The sequence below is a fragment of the Chamaea fasciata genome, unplaced genomic scaffold, assembly GCF_029207755.1.
Source record: "Chamaea fasciata isolate MVZ Bird 193981 ecotype frontalis unplaced genomic scaffold, bChaFas1.0.hap1 SCAF_2, whole genome shotgun sequence".
Lineage (NCBI taxonomy): Eukaryota > Metazoa > Chordata > Aves > Passeriformes > Sylviidae > Chamaea > Chamaea fasciata.
In genome coordinates, this window is record NW_027094087.1 from 65,522,582 (window position 1) to 65,548,082 (window position 25,501).

Sequence of the window (25,501 nt, forward strand, 5' to 3'; positions counted from 1 at the left end):
GGAACACAGGATGATAATTTTCTTTAACTCACTGTCTACGTTGTTGCTAATACAGCCTTGTAGCCACTTGGCCTTTTTTGCTGTCAGGGCACATTACTGTCCCATGTTCAGTTTGTTCAACTGACGTTTGTCTATCTGATCCGCATTTTGCCAGTTTTTCCATAGAGCTGTTATGAGAGGTTGCTGAAGGCCTTGGAAAAGGTCAAGTAAATGGCATGGACAGTGGTCCCCCTATCCACAGAGCTATTATTTTTGTCAGGTTTGTAAGATTTGAGCTTGGTAAATTCCCACTAGTTTTTCCATCACATTCTTGTTCGTATGCATGGATTTAGCTTCCAGGGGAATTTACTTCGTAATCCTTGCAGGGACAGAGATTAGATTTACCAACCCAACTGAGTGCACCTCCTTGAAGAAGGATTCTGGTAATCAGAAGCCTTGATCACTTGCTATGATCCTTCAAATGGCTAGTCAGCCTCACAGCAACATAGACTATCTCCCTTGACGCTGGTCAAGTGCTTCCCATTTTTTCCTAGGCGTTATATGCATGCCATTTTCCTAGGTATGTGACTTAGAAGGCTGAAGCAAAGACAGACTGAACTCTGCCAATAAGCTCAGGAACCTGGGAGGCCCCAGGGGAAAATTTACCAGTGGAAGATGAATGCTGTGAGTATGCTTGATATGGTTCAACCCCAGCTGGCAACTTAGCCCCACACAGCTATTTGCCCATCCTGGCCGGATGGGGGAGAGAATCAGAAGAGTAAAAGTCAAGAAAACTCACGTGCTGAGATAAAGACACTTTAATAGGCAAAGCAAAAGTTGTGCACACAACCAGAGCAAGTCAATGAATTCATTCCCCACTTCCCATGGGCTGGCAAGGGTTCAGCCAGGGAGGCATAGCTCTGCAAGAATAGTATGGAGGATCTTTGTGTGTTAACACTTTAGCAGCTGAAATGAGACAGAGGACTCCCTGAGAGTGTTCAGGGGAGATGGTGTTCCTCAGTGTCCCTGTGTAAATAACAATAGATAAAACAGTGACTAAAACTGCTGCTTTAAAGAAAGCATTGCTCTGCCTAATTTTACAAGTAGCTATAGAGATTGTCAGAAACATTACGGAAAAATCTGAGTTTCTATTAGAAAACACCTCCTTAGTATCAGTCTGAAGACTTTGTTAGTCTATTTATTCCTCAGTCTAGCATTGTAGGAGGACACCAAAGGTCAGGTTTGTTCCCAGCATACAATGGCCGAGAAAATACTGTCCTGTACATCAAGTTTGTGCGTGCATATGAAGTACTGCAGAATAGCAGCAACAGTGGCTTTTTTAATTAACTTTATACTAAATCAATCACAGTGAATAAAAGTAGCACTACTTTAAACTAAAATACTGCTTCAAACTGTGTATAACTTAAATCTCCTGGAAGGTTTGTGCTGGTTTTTCTGTATAGTGATACAGGATCAAGTCCTGGATTGGTAGAGTGCTATTGGAAGTTTTTACACAGTACTTGTTCCAGTGAAGGGGTATTCGTAGAAGCAGCAACTGATTGCTTTCTTTGTGTTGTAGTCCATGCTGTCTGTTCACTATGGATATAAATAAAACATGTTACTTGGAGGGAAACCGTATTTACCTTTTTTTTTCTTAAATCAAGTATAGAACAGGCATTTATACATCACCCTGAGTGTGGTGCTCAGCAACTGGGCTGATGGAGAGGAGCATGCCTCTAAGAGCACTGTTTGTATATGAATTGTCATCTGTTTAACTGCTTGCTCCATGCCTTTGTCTCCAGTATCTTCCTTAGGTAACCTTTAGTCCTTCTATGACTTAGAAAAAGTGAATTCTGTCTAAACTATGTACATGATGTCTTTATAGTTGTAGTAGACATGTTTCTGATAAGTTACTAATTTATCATTCTTTAAACTTAGTATGTGAAATCCTCAGGAGCTTAAATGGCAAAATTCTTTGAGAGGGTGAAACTGTGTTTTGTTATCATGATTATGGAGTCGGGCCACCTTGCAGCCGTGCCTTTATGCTCTTTAGCTGTTCTCTAACTGTGTTCATCTTGAATAGATGGAGACTACTCTGTCTCACACTGCTTCTTGGTGTAGGAAACATGGCTGATCTGACCACAAAGGGGGCTGTTCTCAACATATTTCTGTTCCTACTTTGGCATCAGTTCAGCCTTCTGACCAACACTAGCTCTTTGCCCTTGGAGCCGGCCTGGAGCATTGCCTTGTTCACAACAGTCTTACAGTGCCTTACATCAGCCCCAGAACTATCAGTTTTACCATTTCTTCATGGAGCAGTAATCACCCTAGTGCCCTCAAATGTTTCACTGCTGTTCCTGAGAATGTTGTAGTCAGTATGACAGGTTGGCACCAAAATTCTCCATCAGTATTTCTGACATAGCACTATTCAGTACCAATGTTATTCAGTACTTCAGAACTGTTTAGATACTGATGTCGATGAAAGGACCTCTTTTTTCAATCACCAACTACTGGCAATAAATAATGAAAACTCATAAAATTGTTAATGAAATCCTTTTTTCAGCTTAAAGCTTCATCAGGTTACATAAACTAAAGTGTAAATAGAGTTTTTCGGTTCAGGTGATTTCACAGAAGAGAGTTAAAATTAAATTGCAAATAGGTTAAATACTTATCTTAAAATTCATGTTAAAGTGTTCTTTTAAATACCTTTTATAGCTGGCAACCATACAACAATCCCTCAACTTGTTGCAAAAAGATAAAGATTATCTTAATCGCCAGAACATGGAGCTTAGTGTTCGCTGTGCACATGAAGAGGATCGTCTTGAAAGACTACAGATTCAGCTAGAGGATGCCAAAAAAGCTAGGGAAGAAATGTATGAAAAATATGTTGCATCCAGGCAAGTTATTGTCTGTTCCCTTCTATTAGTAGACAAATTATTTAACTGTTTTCCCTAGTTTCTTGTACAAATCCCATTTAATTTTATTTTTCAGAAAGTTAACCCATATTTATGGAACTAGAGGCAGAACACTCTTCTTGGGTCATAATGTGTATCACAAACATTTTTTTTAAACCTTTTTAAGATCATAGTAGTGGAGGTAAACTTTCAGTATTAGGAGTTTATGACAATTATTCTTGTAGGTTTACTCAGTTAATTATAAAACAAACATTTTGTTTTTATTGTATATCCAGAAATCTTGTGTCCTGTATCACTAAGAGGAAATGTGCTAATATGACTCTCCTGGTAGACAACTAAAAAATTGTTACCTAAATGAAAATAGAGGGGCATTCTTGAAATGATCAGTTATGGAGCTCCAGCCCATATCAGAAGACTTTTAGATATTATTTTTCCTTTCAATGCAGTCACTCAGAGTTTAAATTTTTTTTGTGTGTTTATATCTCAGAACTATGTTCACCCAGAACTTCTGTATTTTAAATGAAACTTTAAGTCTTACTTTGAAGTGGTGTTTTAAGAAATCATGTTCTTTTTGGTCTTTTTATTACAAACATCTTTATTGTGTAAAAGATCTTCATACAGTATTTGCTATAGAGTGGCACATTTGAGGAAGGAGAAGAAATAAGTTTACTTTTATCTTGAAGAGTCAACTGAAATACAATGTCTCAGTAAAAAGAAAACCTGGAAAGTTTTCTTTTATAAAAGGAAAAGGAAATAAAATAAAGGGAAAACCTGGACAGCAGGCATAATATTTTGGGGGGTTTAGTTAATGTGGGGGAGTGTTTGATCACCTCAAGTACTGCTTTCTAAGAATTATGCCCTGTCACATGATTGGAAATCAAATGAAATCTAAAACCTTTTACAGTTGTAAATGCACATATTTTCATAATATGTTTTTGTTTCCAAACAAAAATGTGATTTTTACCAGTTGCTTCATTGCTGATTGATTATTCTTGAACATTAACTAGATGCTATAAAATTTTGACATTCTTCAACTGTTAAGAGCTTACAGCACAACTATTTTTGTAGGAGAGATTCTTTATGAGATTCCTTACAGTCTGCCATGAGCTTCCAAAGTTACAAAAAAGTCAGTGTTTCTCTGAAATGAATTTTTTTATCCTGCTATCTCTGGTATCTGTTGCTTAAAAACTTTGTTTTTTAAATAATTTATATGTTACATTGATAGGATAAATTCCCGAATCTTGGGTTTTTTTGACTTCACAGATCTCCACTGCATTTAATCTTGAATGTTTCTTTTGATTTTTTTCCTTCATACGAGGTGCAGATAGTACACAAAGAAGTCTTGTAGTGGCATGGTAACATTGCAAGTCAGTAAGTTAATCAATCCTTACCCAGTGATGAAGAAGAAAGTGCGGAGTTAAGTGATTACTTAATATAAGCACTTGAGTACAGGCTGACAAAGAAGTTCTGGATGAATGTTAATGTTATGATTAATCAATATTAAATTACTTAAAAAAATTTAAATCTATGTCCAAAAAACTTTTGTTTATTCACAGTTAAATATTATTTATTCTTGGTTGATTTTCATTTGATGTCTGTAGCAACATAGGCTGATTGAGTATTTTAAGTCATTGAGAGGTAAATGAGTAAAGATTGAAATAAAATGTAAAATCAAGAAGAACTCTGCTCTTGTAAAGCTGTGCCTGAAGTTTGGTATTTTGGCTAGTGCAGAATATTTGTTTATTTACAGAGACCACCATAAAGCAGAATATGAAAAGAGACTTCATGAAGAATTGGAACAAATAAGGTTGAAAACAAATCAAGAAATTGAGCAACTAAGAAGCACCTCAAAAGAGATGTATGAACGTGAAAACAGGTAGGTAAGGTGTAGGCCTAATAACCTAATTGGGGCAGGAGTGACCAAGCACTGTTTTGTGCTTGCGTATAATCCTAGCTGACTGACCCTTTGAGAGGTGTTCAAAATGTAACAATTTAAGTTCAGTTGTAAAACTGATGGAAGTCCTGTAAAAACTAAAATGAAATTGTACAGTAAGTGTATGTTGTTATGTTTATTATTTAAATGATGGACAGCCAAAATTATCACTTGAAAAGGATTATTAAAATTCGTGTTCTACATAAACTTTGGTGGTTTTAAGTTTGTTCAGATGTATAGTATTAGTTAATTATGACAGTTTACCTGTTGTGCTCTAGGAGCAATCTTGAAACTGTTGCAAGGTTCCAAAGAGAAGGTGTTGATGCAGAAAATAAGCCAGAAGAAGCCCAAAAGAGATAAGACTTGGACCTGTATGAAATAAATCTAATTGAGGTTTTTTTGAGCATTGCGATTCAAAAAAAGCATTGCTTTCCTGTAAATTATTGTAAAATTCTCTTTTGAAGAAGATTCAAGTCCTGTGAAGACTTGCATGATGAATTTGTATGTGTGCCATCTAGTTGAATACCATGGAATTACATGCACATGCGTGAGCCTTTTAGGGACTTAGGGATTTGGACCTTTGGCGCTGAATTTGTTTTTTATCTTGTTTTTTTCCCATTTTATTGCTTTAAAATGGGAGGAGTGCTTAATAACTTAACTTCACTTTAGATGTCCTGAAAGTGTTGTGTGGAGAAGGAAATGACAGTAGTAAAAAGATATTTGTGACATCAGCATCTGTTCCTCTCATAGGTAGTTTTCTTACTGCTGGGAAAAGTGGACTTCTGCTGTCTTTCAGTCAATGGAAAGGTTCTAATTAAAAAAAAAAATTACATCATTGTGTAGTTTTTTAAGTGTGAGTAAAATACAAGCACACACATATACATCCACACCACTTCCTGTATGCAAATCTACTTTGAATTACAAAATACGTATTTAAACATGCACTCCTTGTGGAGATTTGACAAGCGTCTGTATATCATTGACAAAGCTACTGAAAGATATTTCATTTGTATCTGGAACTGATTTACAGAAGTTTTGTTCCTCATTTTGAAATAATTACTTCTGAAATGCAAATCCCTTAGATTTGCCTACGTGTTTGGCAAAAAAAAAGATTTAAAAAAGGCTTTCTAGCATATGTTCTTTCTATAAAAAATCCACCATAAGGCAGTCTGCCTCAATGGTAAGACAAATGGAACTTCAAATTGTGAGCAAAACAATTTGCAGTGAATTTGTGTACTGTGATGAGATGCTGTTTGTGGCTGAAAATGAAGTTAAGATGCTGGTTTCATCCTCCTGCTCGAAGCATGGAATGGTATTACAGCTAAACTAATCCAATATTCAGTTGGTCATATTCTTTGCCACTTTTCCAAGCTTGATGGTGCCTGATAGTTGCTTTGAATTTATTGGGGCTTATTTTACGCTTGGATGAATCAGTTCAAGAAACTAAAATGGGAGGGGGCCACTAATAAAAAGGTGATGCTTTCATGTCTTATTTTTTTTGCATCAATTTCACTTGTATGGTTGTTGTAAGCATGGGCTATGTTTGCATTAGCAAGCATGAGTGAATTCAAAGGGCATGTGAATGTCTGCAAGAGGTTTGACACTGGATTACCTCTACTCTGTTCCCACAGGTGAAACACAATTTAGTAGTTGAGCATGTGAGATGCTTTCCCTGAGCACATTTTCTGACGTGGTTGAATCTGACTGGAATCCAGTTTGTGCACTCCAGAACAGTTTAGGGATGTGACAAAGTGCAATAAATGGCAGTTGCCAAGAGGTTTGTTTGAAAACCTAATAAAGATGCCCCTGAGCTGCTGCCTCCTCTATCCTCATCCCACTTTTTTTTTTTCCCCCGTGCCCATTCTTGATCCTCTAGATAGTATTCCTGTCCCATTTCAGAAGGTTACTTTCACTTGTGTGATAGGCTGGATAGATGCCTCATAAGGCCCCAGTGTGCAGCCATTTGGGTAGGTGCTTCACCTCCTTTGAAATGGCAGTCACACAGCTGACAACTGGCAGCATCACTGGTGTGTCTCCTGGCTCTCTAAAAGAGTATTTCAACAGAAGTTGCATCACATATGTGATTGTGGTCTTGTTGGCTAAATAGTGTCTCAGTTGTGTCCTTTTTCCTTCTATCGTATTTTCAGTTGATTAGTTGCTCAGCTAAGCAAAATATTTATTCTCTAAATGAGTCTCTGTATCTCTCCTGTTTGATTTTTATCCCACTTCCACTACTCTCGTCTTAAGGATCCAGCTCTGGACTCCTACTCTAAGACATAATATGCTTGATCCTTATGTTGTTATCTAATAAATCAAAGTTTATTGCCATGTTCCCATATTTTCATATGAGTTGGTTTTAGAGAATCTAATCTTAAGGTCAGTCCCTGAATATCTGCACTAAGTCTCTGCATTAAATTCTGCCTAGTAACTCAATTTTTACAGAAAATTTTGTTATCTTTCTCTAACAGCTAGTTAACTGCTACCTATTTCTGATATTTATTTTTTCTAAGTAACTGTTTCCTGTTTGTACGAATTACTTTGAATTCAGAAAAGTGCCGCTGATAACATTTATTCTAGAAAATCGTCTTTAAAGCAAAAATTATATACCTTTAACGTGACACAATGGCCTAGGTTAGCATTTAAATGGGCTTAATAATTTTCTATTTCTTTTATATCTTGTCTTCCCACTTTTATTCAAAACTTCCCTGAAGCTTTAATTTCACTTTGCCTTAAGTCAGAACGTTGCTGTGGGGAGAGGGAAAAGAAAAAATTTCAGTGGGAAGATCTAGGTTGCATCCACATTAGCAGTTCAGTTCAGATGAAGTATGTGGTATTGAAGTGAAACCCCCTAGTCATTGCTGCTAGCCATGGTTTTTGCTTGCCTTGCAGCTGTGCTTGGATTTGTTCACATTTGTAGCATATGAATAGGATTCCTTTTAGATAAAACAAAATTGAAAGGAATCTTTAAGATCATTTAATATGTTCCAAATGCTAGTGAATGTTCATCATAGAAACAAACCAGCAGTACAGTAAAATCTTTAAAAACAGTCATAACACAGATGTCTGATCCTCAACAGCCACTGTTAGGTCTGGCAAATTGGCTGATGCTGTATTATGCTAAGTACTGGGCACAGAGCTTATATACAGTATCTAAGCAGTGTTTCCCCTCAGTGCAGACTTCTGCACTGTTAATCTGTAGCCTTCTTGCAGCATAACAGACTATTAATGACTAATTCAAATTTTTAAATACAAATACTATGTTTTTTTCTTAGTATCGTGCTGCTCTCATTTGTGCTGATGAAATAATAATTGAGATGGTTTGAACATCTTGACTGATCCTTGGTTAAAAAAGAAAAGGAGTACTGATAGATTGTAATAAAATGTTATTTTATGACTCTGCAGATCAAAAATGTTGCCAGCAATAGAACCTAGAAAGAGACACCAATGATTATGCAATAACCTGTATATCAGATTCACTAGACAAATAATTGTATGTGGAAGTAGGATTTCTGTGCTTACCTAAACTTTTTTTGATCTATCCTAAAAGTTGTGAATCATCTCAGCTAGGCTGACAGCATTCCTGCAGTTATTCCTAAAGTACCAAGGAAAATTATTGTAATATATTTAATTCCTGCAAAAAAAAAGGAATTTTTATTTCTACTCTTCTAGAATGATTAGAGTTATATGTTTCCACATACAAATGTGTGATTTGATAATTGTTTTTTAGAATTTCAAAACTGGAAGCCTTGCTGGTATATTTGAAAATAACCTGAAGTAAAGACTCTGTAATTAATAGGTGAATAGATAGACCCTTCTATCATTCTGTGAGAGTTGAAGAAGGTGGTATTGAAGTTCAGATCAGAGAGCAGTAATTAATGAAGCAAGCAGTCTTTTTTCTAACATTCTTAAAATACCTATTTTTGTTTTCTTCAGAAATTTGAGAGAAGCAAGAGATAATGCTGTTGCTGAAAAAGAGAGAGCAATTACTGCTGAAAAGGATTCTTTAAGAAAATACGATCAACTCTTAGAACAGTAAGTGTCTTTAAAAAGCATATAAAAATCTGAAGATATACCAGTGTTTATATCTAGGTCGTGGAAGTAGGAGGAGTGACTAACTTTCTGCTTACAAAGAGCAAATTGAGTTACAAGCTCTTCATTTAAATGAGTTGCAGCCTTAATTCTGGTCGTAAATTTTTCCCATTATCAATGCAGTAACAAGATGAAAGTTTGGTATTTCTCCTACAATCCTGCAGAGACAAGCAAACAATCATTCATTTCATAGCAAGAATGTGAATTTTATACTGTACAGTAGCAGTGGTCAAACTGTGAAACTGTTTGTGGGGTTTTTTCTTTAGATGAAAGTAGAAAATTGTCTTGTAAGATGACTTCAATTAATAGTTTTTCTGAAATTTGGATAGAGAGGAGTAGTCATGAGCATTTATGTTTGCTGCATACTCCTTTTCTTACTGCTGTCTCTTCTCAGTCTTTCATACTCCATGTGTAGAATATATTGCCTATGCCAGTGTACTATTCTATTCAATGGAGAAAGAAACTATGGTTGATTTTTGCCTGTTTACAAGAAGTCTTACTTTCATGTTCCATAACACCTTTTCCTTACTTTTTGTAAATTTAGAATATTATCTGTGGTAAACTATGAGGTAATGTAAAACTACGGATAGTCATCAAAGTTCAGGTTAAGTTTGTCATATGTCTTTATTTTGGGTTTGATTCGTTGTTTAATACACATATTTTCTTTTTCTAAAATGTAGAGATCAGTTCATTAACTGACTGTGCTACCTAGTCATCTAATCAAAGGAAGTACTAGATGAACCTTCTTTGCTCTAAATAATTTTTAATTGCAAGTAGCAATCAGTTAAAATGTTGTTAACTTAAAAACAGCAAGAAATTTATTAAAACTTTTAATTTTTATGTATAACCCCTAAATTGCAGTGGTGATACTACTGAAGAAATAGCATTGCCTGAAGATTGAAAAAACATGTTTTCTAACTGATGATGTGAAACAACAGGGGTAGTGCTAGAGCACATGGGGTGGGTCAGAGGACTTGATATCCACAGTGAGTTTAAGGGCTTGACGTCAGCTTAATTCTTGTTCAGCTGAATGGACCCGAGGGTGCTGAATGCCTTTCAGTGGCTACAGCACATTATGGGGGTTGTTAGGTTCTCAAAAAGGAATTCAGTTTGCAGACTCTTAAGATGATGACTCCACAATGTGGAAATCAAAGCTGTTTGAGGAAGGAGGACCAGGAAACTTGGTTTGAAACTGATCGCCTGAGTTCAAATAAAATGCTGATGTGAGTCGACACGGGTTTCTTTCTAATGAGACTCCTGTCTTTCACTGTGGTAAGATTTACTAACACATGGGGATTTCGTATATAACTGGAAACTCCTCTTCAAAATCAGTCTTGCATATCATAATATGAATTTGCACTTAATAAAAATACTAACTTTGCAATTCTTCCATGTTTGTTTTAAAACTTAAGAACTGTGGAGAAAATAGTTTTCTGTCCAGCTGTATTCCTACTCATACAGTGTTTTCTTTTTTTCATATTGTTGCCTTTTTTTTTTTGAGGAGGGAAGTTCCAATGCAATTAGAAACATAGGAATCTTGTTTGATACATTAATGCTTCTGCTCTTACAGCTTTTTCATAGTGACAAGCCCTCCAACTAAATAAAACTCTCCTCGTGTTAAAAAAAATTAATAAGTTGATTAATGCTGGGTTTTGGAGTTCTAAGAAGTAGATTATTCCTCAGAAGATTATTTTTTGCTTGGGAACATGGAAAACCCATGCTGGACTTCTTTGAAATGTAGGTGTCTCTTTAAAACTGCCTCACTTCTAACCATATAACAGGTGTCAAGACTTGACTGTGACTTTCTCCACATTCCAAATCATCTACCTAAGCGAACTGCAAACTAACTAACTGGCATGTTGAGATGGTATAAATACCTTAACTTGAAAGACCCCACCCAAAGTCTGAATTTACTATGGATTCACATATGTCAGTTCTGTGGAACAAAGAAATTTTTTAGTATCACCAGAAACCCCTGAGATGAAAAAAGATTACCTGTGTTGTCCAGTTCTGTATATAGCAGCTTGTTCTACTTTAGTAAAAACAAGGTGACTCATCGCCGTTACCACTGGTATCATAATCTGTATAAACAAACATGTTTGAAAGCTTCAGAAGTATGTGGAATGTTGACTGGCCTGAATGGTGGTTAAATAAGCCCCTGGCAAATCTTGTGATCAGAAGTGTAACTAATACCCAATTTTCTAGTCAAGTGCAGTTATTTTCATTTTTTTTAACTCATGTTTGTGATCGTTTTCTGTGAACAGTATTTACAAATGCCAAGAAAATGCCAAAGTGATACTATTCATGAAAGAGTTGTATTGAGAAAGGATCTGCTGTTTCAACCTTAAAGTAGACCACTGTGATGTAAGGATGTAAGTTTTGTTGCTCTCTTTGCTGTTATACATCCGTAATTTCTGCCTGGAAATCCATATTTCATTTACCTATGACAATGACAAAAACCTTAAATTATTTGATATTTTTGGATTAAAGTCTTGTTGATGTCACACATATTCTAAAAAAATAAAACCATAGGGAAACATTTTCACTTGGTAACGTGACTTAAGACTTTTGTCTAATTTCAAAGCTGTATTACCTCAATTGGAATTGTCTATGGATAGAATAAGCAGAACAATTCTGTATCAGATCCGTTATCTACACAATTAAGTGCAGATGCTAAATATGTTCCAGCTCTTCCTTCTTTTGAGCACTCCTGGAGTGTGATTTTCAAACTATTGACTATTTATCTGCTACTTCTCCTTGCCAAAAGGAAAAACCTCCAACCCACCAAAACACCACCACCAAAAAAAAAAAAAAAAACCCCAAAAAAAACCTACAAAAAACAAACAAGCAAACAAAAAACCTACCAAAAAAGTAGAAGTGCACTGTGGTTTGCTATTGGACTTTTTCCTGATGGTTAAATTTTCTAATTTCCTAAAAGGTGCAACGTCAAACTTAAATGGATCCTTTTCTTTAAGTGGACTCATACTAGAGTACTTCACCTACAAGAACCATCTCTTCCCTTTGATTGTTGACTTCCTTGAAAGTCAAATTCCTTACATTTCTTCTAAAAGGTGTATAATATCTTTTTCCAGGACTCGGCTATATCAGTGGAAACTGGTTTAAAAATTCTAGAATTATTGGGAACACTTCTTTTTCTTAGTGGAAAAAAAATTGTGCTCTTTTACAGCTAATTGCTGCTCACATCATGTACTTGAGGTAATTTTTCTTTTCCTGTTTTTGTAATGATAAAAGTGAGAAGTGTAGAATAACAAAGAGAAACAAAATAGGTATGCAGTAAACAGAAAATGAGTATTTGAGGAAATTGTGTTATTGTAATGCTAGTCCTTCAACTTTGCAATGGACACTATTCAGAAAAACCCTTCATTTTGTAAAAGCTAGTTTAAATTCCTGCCTCTGTCCATTAGGCAATAGGATATTTTTAATTATGTACTCTCTTGTTATTTGAATATACACAGATGATGAATTTTAAGCTGTGTTTCTGTAGTTGTGTTAAGTCAGGGTGATGACTACAGAAATCACTTAGAGCCTTAGGTTTGTTCTATAAAGATTTCAAAGTATTTTGTATTATTATTATTTCAGCATTTCTGGATTCATGTACATAGCTCAGTTTTTAAAAATTGTTAAATATATAATGGAAGATCTGCTACAGGTAAAAATACCTTTGGGAGTATTCCTATTGTTTCTACTTGGAAATGCTTTTCTCAAATTAAACGCAAAATAGAGTAAAAGTCATTGACATTTCTTGACATTTGTCTCTGCTTTACAGGTTAAGAGAAGTATGCAAAAAGTTGTTTTCATGTTTACAGATTTATTGTTTTTCTTTGCAGTCAACTGCAAGCTGACTGTACAACTTAGAGACTTACTTTAGTCTCTCCATAGTCTTTTTAATTTGAATCCTTTTTATCCCTATTATTTTTTTGTTCTTCATAATTGTGGTATATTTTAGAATTCATCAGATGCTATCTGATGCTAGTCATCTGTGTTAAACTTATTAGGTGATGGAGAGAGGAGATCAATTCTGCTCATCAAATGTGTTTTTAAATAAGATGAAATGAAGATCCCTATATCTTCTTAGTAATTGCTCACAAGCCTAGAGGGCTGTCTTAGGTGAGAAGATAATTGGATAAATTTCCTGAATAAATAAATGTGCGAATGCATTTAGAAGCTCTGTGGAGCATGCAGGAATCTCATAATTAGATTTTCGTTCATTACATGATACTTTCATTGTTAACAGAAACATTAAAACTAATTATTTTCCCCTTCTGTTAACATATTCTTATAATCTGGATGTTGCTCACTACAGTGACAGGATTCTAATATTAAAATTACTAACTCAATGGATATATGTGCTGGAGTTACTACTAATATTTAAATATTATCTCTTCAAGAATATTTGTATCAAATGAAGATTTCAATAACGAATTTTTAAAAATCCATACTGAAGACTGCTGGCCCAAATAGTTCTTAGGCAAAGCTGTCATTCCCCTGTGATAAAATCTACTGTCAGAACTTCTTAGTCCATACACATGGCTGCTGCCTTTGTATATGAAGTGCTTTGTAATCCCTTGAATTAAAGGGCTATGTAGGTCTTGAAAATCACTACCACTTTAAATCTTCAGTTTCAGTTAACTTTGTTAGTGCTTTCCAAAATGTTTTTTTGGTTATAATTATTTGCTGCTGCTCTATTCACTTATGACTTCTATCAAATGATGCGTAATTTTTTAACACTTAGAATTTGTATCAGAATAAAGCCAAGCCCTTCAGTGGCATTATTGGACCTTGTTTAGATTTCAGCCCTAGCCAAAGTAACTATTGCATGTTTCCCATGAAACTGCGTTCATCTTGTTCTCCTTATGAGAAAGTTAAAAATTAGGTACAACTAAAAGGGTAAAATTCATGAATGTCATGGAGATTGCTGAAAGACACCCTCTTGGAAATTCTGAATCAATGTTAAGAAGCCAAAGAGCCAAGAGGATAATATGATGGAGAAACAAAGAAAAAGTCCATTTCCCAAGTGACTAAGTCTAGTTTGTTTCCAAGCCATAGAAGCAGCACTGAAATCCATTACAAAAAGGTCTGTGTATCCTGTATTTCTGCTGAAATGACTAGGGAGGCTCCTACTCTCTCCTTCTGAGGATATATTTATTTGACCTTTACATCTTAATGGATAATTCTAGGATGCATTTTAATAAACAGAAGGAGAAAACCTACTTAAATGATTTGATGAAATAGATGAATAATAGTGTTGGGAAGTCTGCACACTTGGATGCCTAGTTGTTTTTGGTTGTTAGATTTTTAATCAGGATCTTGAAATTTTACATTCTTAACTAAGATAGTGTTCTTGCAGAATGAATGTTTTGAGCCCTGTAACCAGTCACTTCATAACTGTAACTGTCTTGATGTTGAAGAATTATCTACATCAAGACTCATAGGAATGCTAAGTTAGTCTGATGTCTGACCTTTCTGAGCTGCATTACATCTGGAACACAGGCTTTGAAGTTTGTTCTCTTACTGTGCAAGGAATGTTTAATGATTGTATTTATAGCTCTAAAAATTTTTTATTTCAGTTGCTCTTGCCCCAGCTCATAAGGAACAGTTCTCACAAAATATTTTCAGTCTCTGAGAGATGCTTTGGAAAACTTGTAGTATCAACATATCATCATATCATAAAGATTTTCCATAAGCCTTGTCATTCTCATTTTACCTTTTATTTCCTGCTAGCCAAAATATTTTAATCTTAAAAAATTATGATTATTAGAGGCAAATTGTTTAAATGTTGCAATGGCTATTCTGAGTACCTAAGAAACTACTTACTTATTCTTAAATCCTTAGGGTATTTTTGCTAGCCTAGAAAGGTTGAAATATATCATGTGTTTTGAGAACAAATTCAAAAGCAGTTGCAAATGCCTTCAAAGAGGGATTCTGCATTATGAGGGTGCTGCTGCTGCTTATATATATTTCTTAAATTATTTGGTTGAAATTTCCACTGCAGTCCATGATTTTGCTATGGTTGTTAGTATTCCTCCCACCCCTTTTTGTGACTCACTGCACCCGGCTTCTCATTGATGGTGAGCACTGCCAGGATGAACAAGTAGGTGTCCTTTGTAACTCCTTACCAAATCATGTTTCAGGTACTAAATTTTACGTGAGTTCAAGACAAGACTGGAAAATCTCAAGATAAATTTAAGAATCCCTTTATAGGTAGAAAACACATCGCCTTCCAGGAAGTGCTTGAGTGAGAAGCAGTTGAACCCTAGTGGCAGAGAATTAGGAAGAAATACAGATTATGAAGAAGTTTTTCTTTTCTTAAGACACACTTTCGGCTACAGTTGGAGCCAACTTTCTCAGGCTACATATGCTTTTTGTGTGGTACGTTACAGCTGTTCTATGTAGAACAGGAGCTATGAAACACAGGGGAACTTCCCAGCCTTTTTACTCATGTGTTTTGGGTCCCCTTGAAAAGGGGACATTACAATGAATGTAATAACAAGATACAAATGAAAGGTTTTATGTGAAGAAATTGTTAATCTGGATTTTTTTGTATTTTTTTCAAAGATTGTTACATACATCAGGTTATCTGTACAAATAATGTTTGTTTCTGGAATGTTTCTAACCATCTGGGCTTGAAGGACTAAATGTGTGTGTGTGAAGTCCTTACCAGCATTAAGTAACCAAAGCATTAACACTTCAATGGCACATGAGAAAAGAACCTGTTTATAAAGGTTTCTTTTTTTAAAAGAAACTTGCAAATACCTGTTTTTTAGAATACAGAAGAAAAACAGGTCACAAATAACAACATCACCATAAATACAGCCAGGAAATGTTAATTGAATATGTTTACCAAAACAGTGTATTATAATGCCAGTTCAAGGGCTAAATTCTTCAAAGCAGGAATATTGTATTTTCTTTGTGTCTGTACAAAAATTTTGATCTTCAAATGATGGCTATTTGTGAAATATTATATTTAAGACTAATAAAACCACCGAAGTTTTCTTTTTAATAGTAGTTATCTTCTGTAATTACTTTCTCAGTCTGTGGTTACCCCCTGGCAAATGAGTTCAAATCATTCGGATGACCTCTGGGAAAAGGATGTGATGCTATACTCATTTCCAGATAGCAAACTTTGGAAGAACAGTGTCCAATAGGTGCTTTTGTGATGTGGGAAGGAAGTTACAGCTTTGTGATGTTAAAACCTCATCATAAATACTGAAATGCTGAACATGAAGACTCAACATTTATGAGTGAGAGCTCTGAGCTAACTGTTGGCTAGAGCTTATCTTCTGCAGAATCACATTGGAATTGTTGAGAAAATGCAAAATATAAGTGAAGAAACTATTAGGCGGGTCATCATTTCCGTGGTGGTGACACCTGTTTCATGTGAGTAATCCTTACAAATAGGAAAAATGGTGTGATGTGCTTCTGGAATAATGGATAGGTAGTTATTTCATAAATGAATAAATGAAGAACTGTGAGTAAACAAAAGACCGTCATTAATGTGTTCATGCACAGACACCCAGAGTAGTGTCCATAGGTGAGCCAAGGTACTTTCGTGCCATAAACCACAAGGAGCTGTTTGCATTGGACATCAGTCCATCCAGCACTGGATAGGACTTCCCAAAAGAGAGTGATATATGATATTTATGTGTAGTGCTCACAGCTGGTGAGTCCACTGCTCACAGCTGATGGAGCAATCATGCAAGTCCTTGGCAGCTGTTTTGTTGCTTTCTCTTTTCATGAAATTGACATATCTGGTGTCCAGTGCCTTGATGAGGAAAAAGCAGAAAGACCAGGATTTGAGGGGCTGATTTCCCTTTTGTATGTTCTTGTTTCTAGATAAGATTGCCTCAAGAATGTATCCCAGACTTTGTCACAGTTGACTCAGGGAGTTGTTTACATTCAGGGACACCAGTAAATTTTTTTGAAGCTGTATGTGCTCAGTGCTGAAGTATTGCATCACATACTGGATAGTGGGAAGGCCATGTCCTTCAGTTTACTCAGTGCAAAGCTATTTAGATAAATTTACAGCTATTTGTGTTTCTAGTTGAATGAACTAAAAGGCACGGTTGTGTCTACTTATATGACTATATGGGTAACTGTGAGTATATTCTGTGAAACCAGAAAAATGAATGTGCAATTAATGCTCCAGGCATGTTTAGCCAGAGTTCAAGAGCTTCCTAAGGAATAACTTGATCTGGGTAGCTGTAGGGTGGCAGTGTGATACCGTAGAACATTTTTACCATGCATCATTTAGCTATAGTGACACTTAGCTGTGCCATGACATTTGAGTCGGGGGTACCAAGAGGGTGGTACTTTTGAGCTGTTTATGGTATCAGTGAGGGGGAGCTGGTTTAGATTTAAAACAAACAAAAAAACCCCAAAAAGTAACTTATAACCTTAGCAAGACCAATAGGCTTTCCCATAGGAAATGGGAACATTTGTTCTGAATGTGCCTCCAAGGGGAACACAGTATGAAAGTGGGTATGCTAGTCTGCTCTGGAGGGTGGCTGCTGGTGATTAGGGAGATTATTTGTAATTCTGTGGGAGGAGTGTGGTGGGAGGCAGTGAGGACACAGAACCTAGGGACTGAATAAACCCAACCAAGATGGAATGGAGGAGTGCATATGAAACACTAAATCAAGGGGCTTAAAGCTAGCAGTAAAGGGCTCTTTTATTTCTTACCACTGAGCAGAATCTATAAAGATCATGTTCATTGTCTGTACTGCCAACCCTGTCTTGAGAGCCCTGTTTAATACTAGGTTGTTGTACTAGCAAAGAAACAAATGTTGCCAAGTGGAGACCTGTTGCACAGACCACCCTGCTGACTCATCGAGCATGGGGAAGGTACAGGCTGTCTGTGTGTGTGTCCATTTGAGGTACTCCAGCAGCGAAAAACATTGCCGTAGTTTATGCAGCTTCATACCCATGGAATAAACAAATTTGAGAAACTTTCTCTTAAGAGGAAGTAAATTTCTTCCATCAAGTGTCAGTATAGTTGTAGGAATAAATGTAACTAGAAATAGGTTTTTTTCAGATGAAGCTTGGACACTACATAAAATGCTTATACCTGGCAGGCACTTAGTCTTTATATGAAATGTTGGATTTCATAATAGATATGTAAAGTGTACATACTTGTACTTACAAGCCTATTTGTACATCTCTTCTAAAATTTAAACATTGGATATGTTGTCAAAATGCTGCAGCTCTTGGCTAACATTTTAATATAAATACTACTGCATGTGTATGTATATAATCTAGTGTAAGCTTTGATGTGGAACTTGTCATCTGGAATTGTTTTCATAGATATTTTAATTGTTTAGTGGAAAGTGTTGCCATGGATAAACAGATATAAAAGTGCACTGATTCATCCGTTCTGAAATTTTGCCTAATGTTTGCTCTTCAGTGTTTCCATTCTAGAAATATAATCTAGATGATAGGTTTTAAAATGCTTCAAAAAGCTAAATCTTCTGGCTTTACCTTGGATACATTGCTGGAGTCACTAGAATTGTTTGTGGGTTATAAAGAGTGGAAGAATTTGTCCCACTCAAAATGGGAAGAGGAAAAGGTTTTATTTGTGCAAAATGGTACTGTAAGTAGATGAAAATAATTAGAAACAATACTCTTCCCTTGTCTTTATAAGCTGCTTGCATCAGGTAATTGACTCCTGAATTTCTGAGTACACTCGTGATAGAGGGTTTCTCTGAACAGTAAAGGACAACCAAAGTGTGATTAATGAAAATCCCGTGACCTTGTGAAATGCGCAGTATTAGGTGGAATGGAGCCTTGGTTGATAACTCATTTCAATAATTTTTAGACATAAAACCAGGTGAGGAAATACTGTGGCTTTATTGTCTGTTGCATGTTCCTCTAGAACATTTTTGGTTTTACAGTTACTTTGTAGAAGCTAGTAAGGCTGGGTGTTTTGATTTTAGGTTTGTCCTTTATGACACTGTTCCCAGTCACAAGTTGTGAAATCTAGGTCTAATTTTCTGTGTCAGAGTTCTTTTTTTCTGTTTTCAAAGTATTCTATATGCATAGATAAATGGGGTACATTTCAGGTTTATTTTCTCCGTGCCAGATGACTTCTTCTTTTCAAAGAAAATAAACTTTTTAAAGTAGTGCATTTGCTGCAAGGTAGTTGTATTACTAAAATGTGCGGATCTACAAAAGTAGTTGACATGCTCCAAGTTAGAAAAGAGGTACCCTGTGGTAATTTCTTTGCCTGCCAGAGCTGTCCCCCCACCCTGCATTTTCTTTCTTTGTGAAATAATCAAATCTTCCTTTTGTCATTTGTCTCAAATTGTTATCTATTTATGCTGAACAACTGCATTAAACAGTTTTAGTTTAACCATTAGAGTAAGAAAAAAATTGGCATCTTTTTTATGGCTAAATTGATATCTTTTGGCAGAATTACTAATTATTTTTGAAGACAGTTTTACATTTAACTTTGTAAGTCTCTTTTGTTATGCCAGCTGTCTAAATCTTTCATAAACTTCAGTTTAAAGAACATATTTTCCGTGATTATTTTAAAATATAATGTTTACTGGAAGGGAAGTCTAGTGAATTCCCACAGATGAAGTGTGAGTGTATTTCTCCCACTTGTAAATGAGTTCTTATTTCCTACAGTATGTCTTCTGGTACCACAATGAGTCATTTTCAACATGTTTTAGTTTAGCTTCTAAAACATTTAAAAACTTGGCAGATACATGTAAATGAATGTTACATCTAGTTTTAGAAACTGCTTCCAAAGAGTATTTCACTAAAATGAAGACTGTGAATAGACTTTCAGAATGCAGAAGTTTCTTTTGTGATAAGCCTGAAGTCATTTGCAGAGGTCTTTTGGTTTCCGTTGTTTGTGATTGAAGATTTTTTCCTCACCTGTAGCAGGTTTTGGTTTAACCATCCTGTAAAATAGGGAGAATACTTCTGTGAAAATGCCTTAAAGTTTATACACAGTGTGTTGTTAATTGGATATTTCAGCCGGATAAGTAATACCTTTCCTTCCCTATGTTCACTGGATTTTGCATATTTTCATGGTATTTTATTTTAAAACTTTTCAGTTTTGTAACTTTTTCAAAATTAATGTAGTGTCACCTCTGCTTTGATGTAGTTTAATGTGTTTATGATTATAAATGCCATGCCCTACTTAAATGTATTTCCTGATGCTACCTTGACAGTTCAGCTATTAGGAAAAAAAGACTAAGTGGTTTGTATGATTAAAAGGGACTGAGGAGTTATGGGGGTGGAGTGTGAGTGGGAGGAAAATGGGGGAGACCAACCATGTTTATATTCAAAAGGAAAAAAAAAAAAAAAAATAGAAAATTCACCCCAAACAAACAAAATCCCCAATGCAAAAAAGACCAGTGTTCCATTTCTGAGAAAGTTATATCTATTGTTGTAAAGAATATTTTATATTTTAACTTCATTGTCCTGGCTTCCTGGCATCTGGAACATTGAATATAAGGGGACCTTAGATATTTTGCTCACGTGTCAGACCTATGCTTAGATACATGCACATTTCTGCAGTCTGGATTTGAATACCACCCTAAATATTTTCCAATTATTGGCAACATTTGTATTGTCACCTGTGATACAGATAACTTTGCAACTCTCTGATTATTCTGTTCCAACTTTAAGCATCTATATGTTGTCCATGATGCAACACCATGTTATCAGTAACGTCTTTCTCTAATTATCACCCTTAAAAATTTCTGTAGCTCATTATTAGACTCAGAAGATGATGGGGAAAACATACAATGCTTGGATCAGTAAGTGCTTCATTAAAAGATTTCCTGGAATCCCTTTTCCCTTAGTTATGTGATATAAAGGAAACCTGTTTCAAAACCCTTCTCCACCTGCCCCCCCCCCTCCCCTCCCCCCAGACTGGTCCTAAATATGGTAAATTTTTATCAAGAACAAAATCAGAAAAAGGAGGGGAAGAAGTTACTTTAGTGGATTGAAAATCTTAATTGTTTTGCCATACAAAAGTATTTTTCTCCTTCTACTATGTCTACATTGGGAAACTTGCAGAGGATTGATGATAGGCAAAAGAGTAAAGGAAATAAAGATGAGAGGTGGGGAAGGGAATAGCGTAAATAAAGGAAGAGACAAATAGCAGTCATGAAAGCTTCACTGAGTGTGATTCGTCTGTAAAATATATGATGCAGTTTCCCAGTCTTTCTCTTTGGAAGAGTAGTCTAAGCCAGGCAAAGACAAAGCAGTTGCACGGAGGGATTGGGTAAGTGGAAAGTCAGTGTGTTGGGATTGATGGCAGAGTCCATTTCTTTGTTTCTGCCCATCCGGTTAATTTTGTACAGCTGTTTGTAGAGATGGGAACTGTGAATCTAATTTATGGTAACTGATACATGAATTTTGTTCAGTACAAGGTGAACATCTCCTTCCGGTCGCAACACTGAAAACTTTTGAACATCATATTCAGGCATCTGAGTTTTGTTCATACCACTGTTTCGGAATTTTGTGGGGTTTTTTAAGCATTTTTAAAATGTAATATACTGTTAGACTTTGGATGAGTTCAAACATCAGTTTCTGAGCAAAGTAAGTAAAATGCAGCATGGATTTTAGTACAGTGTTTACTGTTGCTGTCATCAGTCTTTTCTAATTTTAAAACCCTGTGCTGGGATAGAATCACAGGTACCTGTGTCTTTCCATTGATTTACAAAAAAGAGAGTCTGCTCAACAGGCTCAGGTGTAGGTAACCACATCATAAACAGCAGAAACCATGCAGCTCAAGTTCCACATCTCTTCTCTGAGTAAAAGGAGTTCAGCATGGTCTCTTTACAGAAATTCATGGGTTTTGGAGCACTTATGATTTACCATCAGTCTTACTCAGTCCTCCTCCAATGCAGAATCATCAAGCCTTTGAGCATTTCTCAAAGGCTGGTCATAAAATGGAATGGTTTCATTATGAAGTGTTGTATACCTTATATGCTGGGTTTTTTGGCTTTTTTCTTAATGACCTCTGCTGTCTTCTATGATTGGAAGTTTTTTAGTTGACAGAAATTCTATCCATGTAGGTCTAGATATGTGATTACACGAAGCATTGGACCTGGTTAATGAAACTACAGAAGGCCGGAAGATACCATACTTCTTCAAAATTTTCAGTCTTAGCTACCTTGCAGAAACTCAAAAAGAGTTGCCACACCCAAATGAAGAGGAAACTTCTGTTTTTTTGGAGAAAAGGGTCGAAAGGACAGAAAAGATCTGTGGTGTAGAAGAGCTGTTGCCAATGGGAGAGGGGTGGTGATTGCCCAAAGGAAGCTGTGACCCTGTGGAAAGCCCATGGTGGAGCAGGTCGGTTGTCGGGCTTGTGACTTCACAGAGACCCACACTGGAGCAGTCTGTTCCTGAAGGACTATACCTATGGGAAGGACCCACACTGGAGAAGTTCGTGGACTGTCTCTTATTGGAGGGACTCCCGTACTGGAGCAGGTGAAGAGTGTGAAGAGTCCTCCACTGAGGAGGAAAGATTGGCAGGAATGTGGGATGAAATGACCACAGCCCGCATTCCCTGTCCTTCTGCACTGCTGGGAGGATTGAAGAAGAGAAAATTGGGAGCAAAGTTAAATTCAAGAAGAAAGGAGGGAGTGGGGGGAATGTTGTTTATTTTAGGATTTGGTTTTGTTTCTCATTACCCTTTTTCTGATTCGATTGGTAATGAATTAACTTTTCCCCAAGTCAAATCTGTTTTGTCCATGACGATAACTGGGGACTCATCTCTCCCTGTCCTTATCTTGACCCACGGTTCTTTCATGATATTTCTTCTGCCCTATTCAGATGAAGAGGGGAGAGAGAGAGTGGCTTTGGTCAGCACCTGGGATCCAGTCAGGGGCAATCCACCACACTGTACTCAAAATGTAATGTATACTTGATAAGTACAGATTTTGCACACGGTAATGACTTTCCAACAGGTTGTCATTGTGATATCTGGGGGTAGATTTTCCCTGACTAGATTCCAGTGAAGTCTTACCAATACCTCCTGTTCTCAAGCACCAGTTAACTTCAGAGGCACTTAAAATCGTTCCAAGTTGGAGCACATTTAGGTAGAGGTCCTTGTGCATGCTCGGAAGTCTCCTGGTTTAGAAAGCTAAGTGTTTATTTTGATATGGGTAGGAGGTGCTTGAACTCTGTTCAAGTCCCTGAAGGGCCTGTTTTTAGTAGAACATGGCTAACTCATTCAAAATCATTGAGTTCACTCCAGAACACTTAGAAGAAGAGGTAATGGCTAAGCTTTGCCTCTTTTTGTAACATGATTTGAACACTCGTCCAGAAGGTTTAAGCCCCTTGTCTTTTCCCTCTCAGTCTCCCTAATTATTTGAACAGGTTTTGGTGTTATGTGGAAGTTATATCAATTTGTCCAGAACTCTTGGCAACAATTCTTGATACAGATGATGCATGAGTTTCGAAAAATGCCACAAAAGAGGAGAAATTAACAAATTTGGGGTTTTTTTCTGAAGTCAATCAAACAAATTTTCAAAAAATTATAAAAATGCAATTAAAATGCAACTTTCAGAATCTTTTAGCTATGTAATTGTCTTTTTTGTACTTATTTTTCCATTATTAAATGAAGAAAATACCCAAAAAATCTACAAATGTGGATATTGGCCGTATAGTCGTTACCTGTAAGGTTTATAGACATCATTTTTACAGTAAGCCATTTGGATCATTGCTTATTTTGTCATTCCATGTAATCTTATCAGAAATTAAACTCTGAACTGTACTTTTCCTAATGGAAGATACTCTAGTTGTTATGTTCAGATGGGGTTTTAATTTCCATTTCAAAATTATTTTCTCCTGGTCTGTATCACAGCGTTCTGATGGTAGCACTAGTCAAATTTATCTATTATTTTGTCCTCTTAAAGTCTTAGTCAGACTTTGTTTTTCTAGATTGTGGCTTATTTGACTTCTCATGGGATAGATTCATTCTTCTCTTGGACATCTGAGTACCATTTCTTTTAATCCTGACCTCACTTTAACACAGATAACCGGAATTCTGAATAATGTTTCAGATAATTTCCTGCTCTATCTCGCATGATACCATAATTTCCACTAGATGTACCTTAGTGATTCCTGGAACTTTGTGTCTTTTGCATAGCTGGCTCATGTTAGCAGTTTAGTTATCCTAATCTCATGTAACAAATCTAGATCCTTCTCAGTTTGCTCTGTCTTGTAGGAGTCTGAATGAGTGGAACCTAAAGTTTCCTAGCCCTGCTCTAAGTTTTCCATCCATATATAAATTCTTCCTAGTTTTGTGATTATGATACATTATTATTGTTCTGTGAGAATCACACTCTCCATCATTTCAGAGAAGCACATCACTAGATGTACAGTCATTTTTGCTCCAAATACTCAACATGAGATACAACTCACCTAAATGCACCTGTGCTGAGCCTACTTACAAAGGAGCTGCAAATGGCTGAATTATTGTCATTCATCAGCTACGTTTTTAATCTACATTTCAGATCTTCAGCTATTCAGTGTTGTGTCAACAGAATACAAAAATGGAATTGCTAAAATAGGAAAGGAAGTAGGTTTCAAAAGTTGTGATTTTAGCTCTGGTGTATGATGTTAATCAATTTGAACTTGTGATACTGAATTTTGGGGGGAAAATTTGTGAAAAGTGCAAATAGTTGTAAGTTGATTCTCAGTTCTTATCGTTTAACAGTTTAACCATACAAACCTGTCAGGGCAATTTTTTTCCCTGTATTATTTATGAAAAATCATAAAACAAATTACACTGATTTCTCTATATTTTTTTTACTTGCCGTGTTTTAACTTTTCTGTATACTTCATTTAGCAGCTACCGTGTGAAGATGTTACAGAAATGTGAAGTGATATTCCTTTTTTTGGCTTTTAGAAATACGTAGATTTTAGGCACATTTGTTTTGCTAATTATTAGTCATATGGACTATCTTTTTTTGTCCTGTTAAACAGAAAATATTTGATCTGTAAGAATGCCTTTTTACTACACTCTGGGTTTAAGGAAGAGAATAGTATAGATTATGTTACAGTTCAGATAATGTTCTAAGCTTTCACTTGCCTGCTGCACTTTAAGATTTTATTTATGTATTATAGCTCATGTGTGAAGTGAATAGACATGCTTAAGCATCACTTAAATACTGAAATTCTCTCATCATATTAGTACTTGTTATGTTTCTGTAATGTTTGCAATTCAAGCAGCTTTTATGCTTACTTGTATTGGCCTTCCTACTCCAGTTACCGGCCTAAAAAATAAATTCTTGTGTATTCAAATTGATGCCAAGATGCCAGCAGTACAAACTGTAATCCATGATTCATAATGCAGACTCTCAGAGCATTTACTCACGTATGAGTACATTCCTACGAAATGACAGTCAGATAACTTTATATATGTAAATGTGCAATCACTGAAAAGAGATTCTTTGTTGATCTTGCATGTGTGCTCATTTCATATCAATTCAGTGATTTTAAAGATGGTTAGAAAGTAGTAGTTTTCTGTTACTCCCATTTTAATGCTAAGATAGGAAATTTAAAATCAAAAAATCTTCTAAACTGAATTTGTTTGAAAAAT

General features: G+C 35.9%; 1 protein-coding gene across 3 annotated transcripts in view; it reads left to right on the forward strand.

Moving 5' to 3' along the window:
• PIBF1 (progesterone immunomodulatory binding factor 1) overlaps window positions 1-25,501 on the forward strand; it is a 106,190-nt gene that overhangs the window by 20,722 nt on the left and 59,967 nt on the right. For all 3 annotated transcript variants that reach the window (XM_066176276.1, XM_066176275.1, XM_066176277.1), the window contains exons 8-10: window positions 2,695-2,876; window positions 4,645-4,770; window positions 8,761-8,859. In XM_066176276.1, the coding sequence (XP_066032373.1) occupies window positions 2,695-2,876; window positions 4,645-4,770; window positions 8,761-8,859 (407 nt within the window). The remainder of the gene's footprint in view (window positions 1-2,694; window positions 2,877-4,644; window positions 4,771-8,760; window positions 8,860-25,501) is intronic.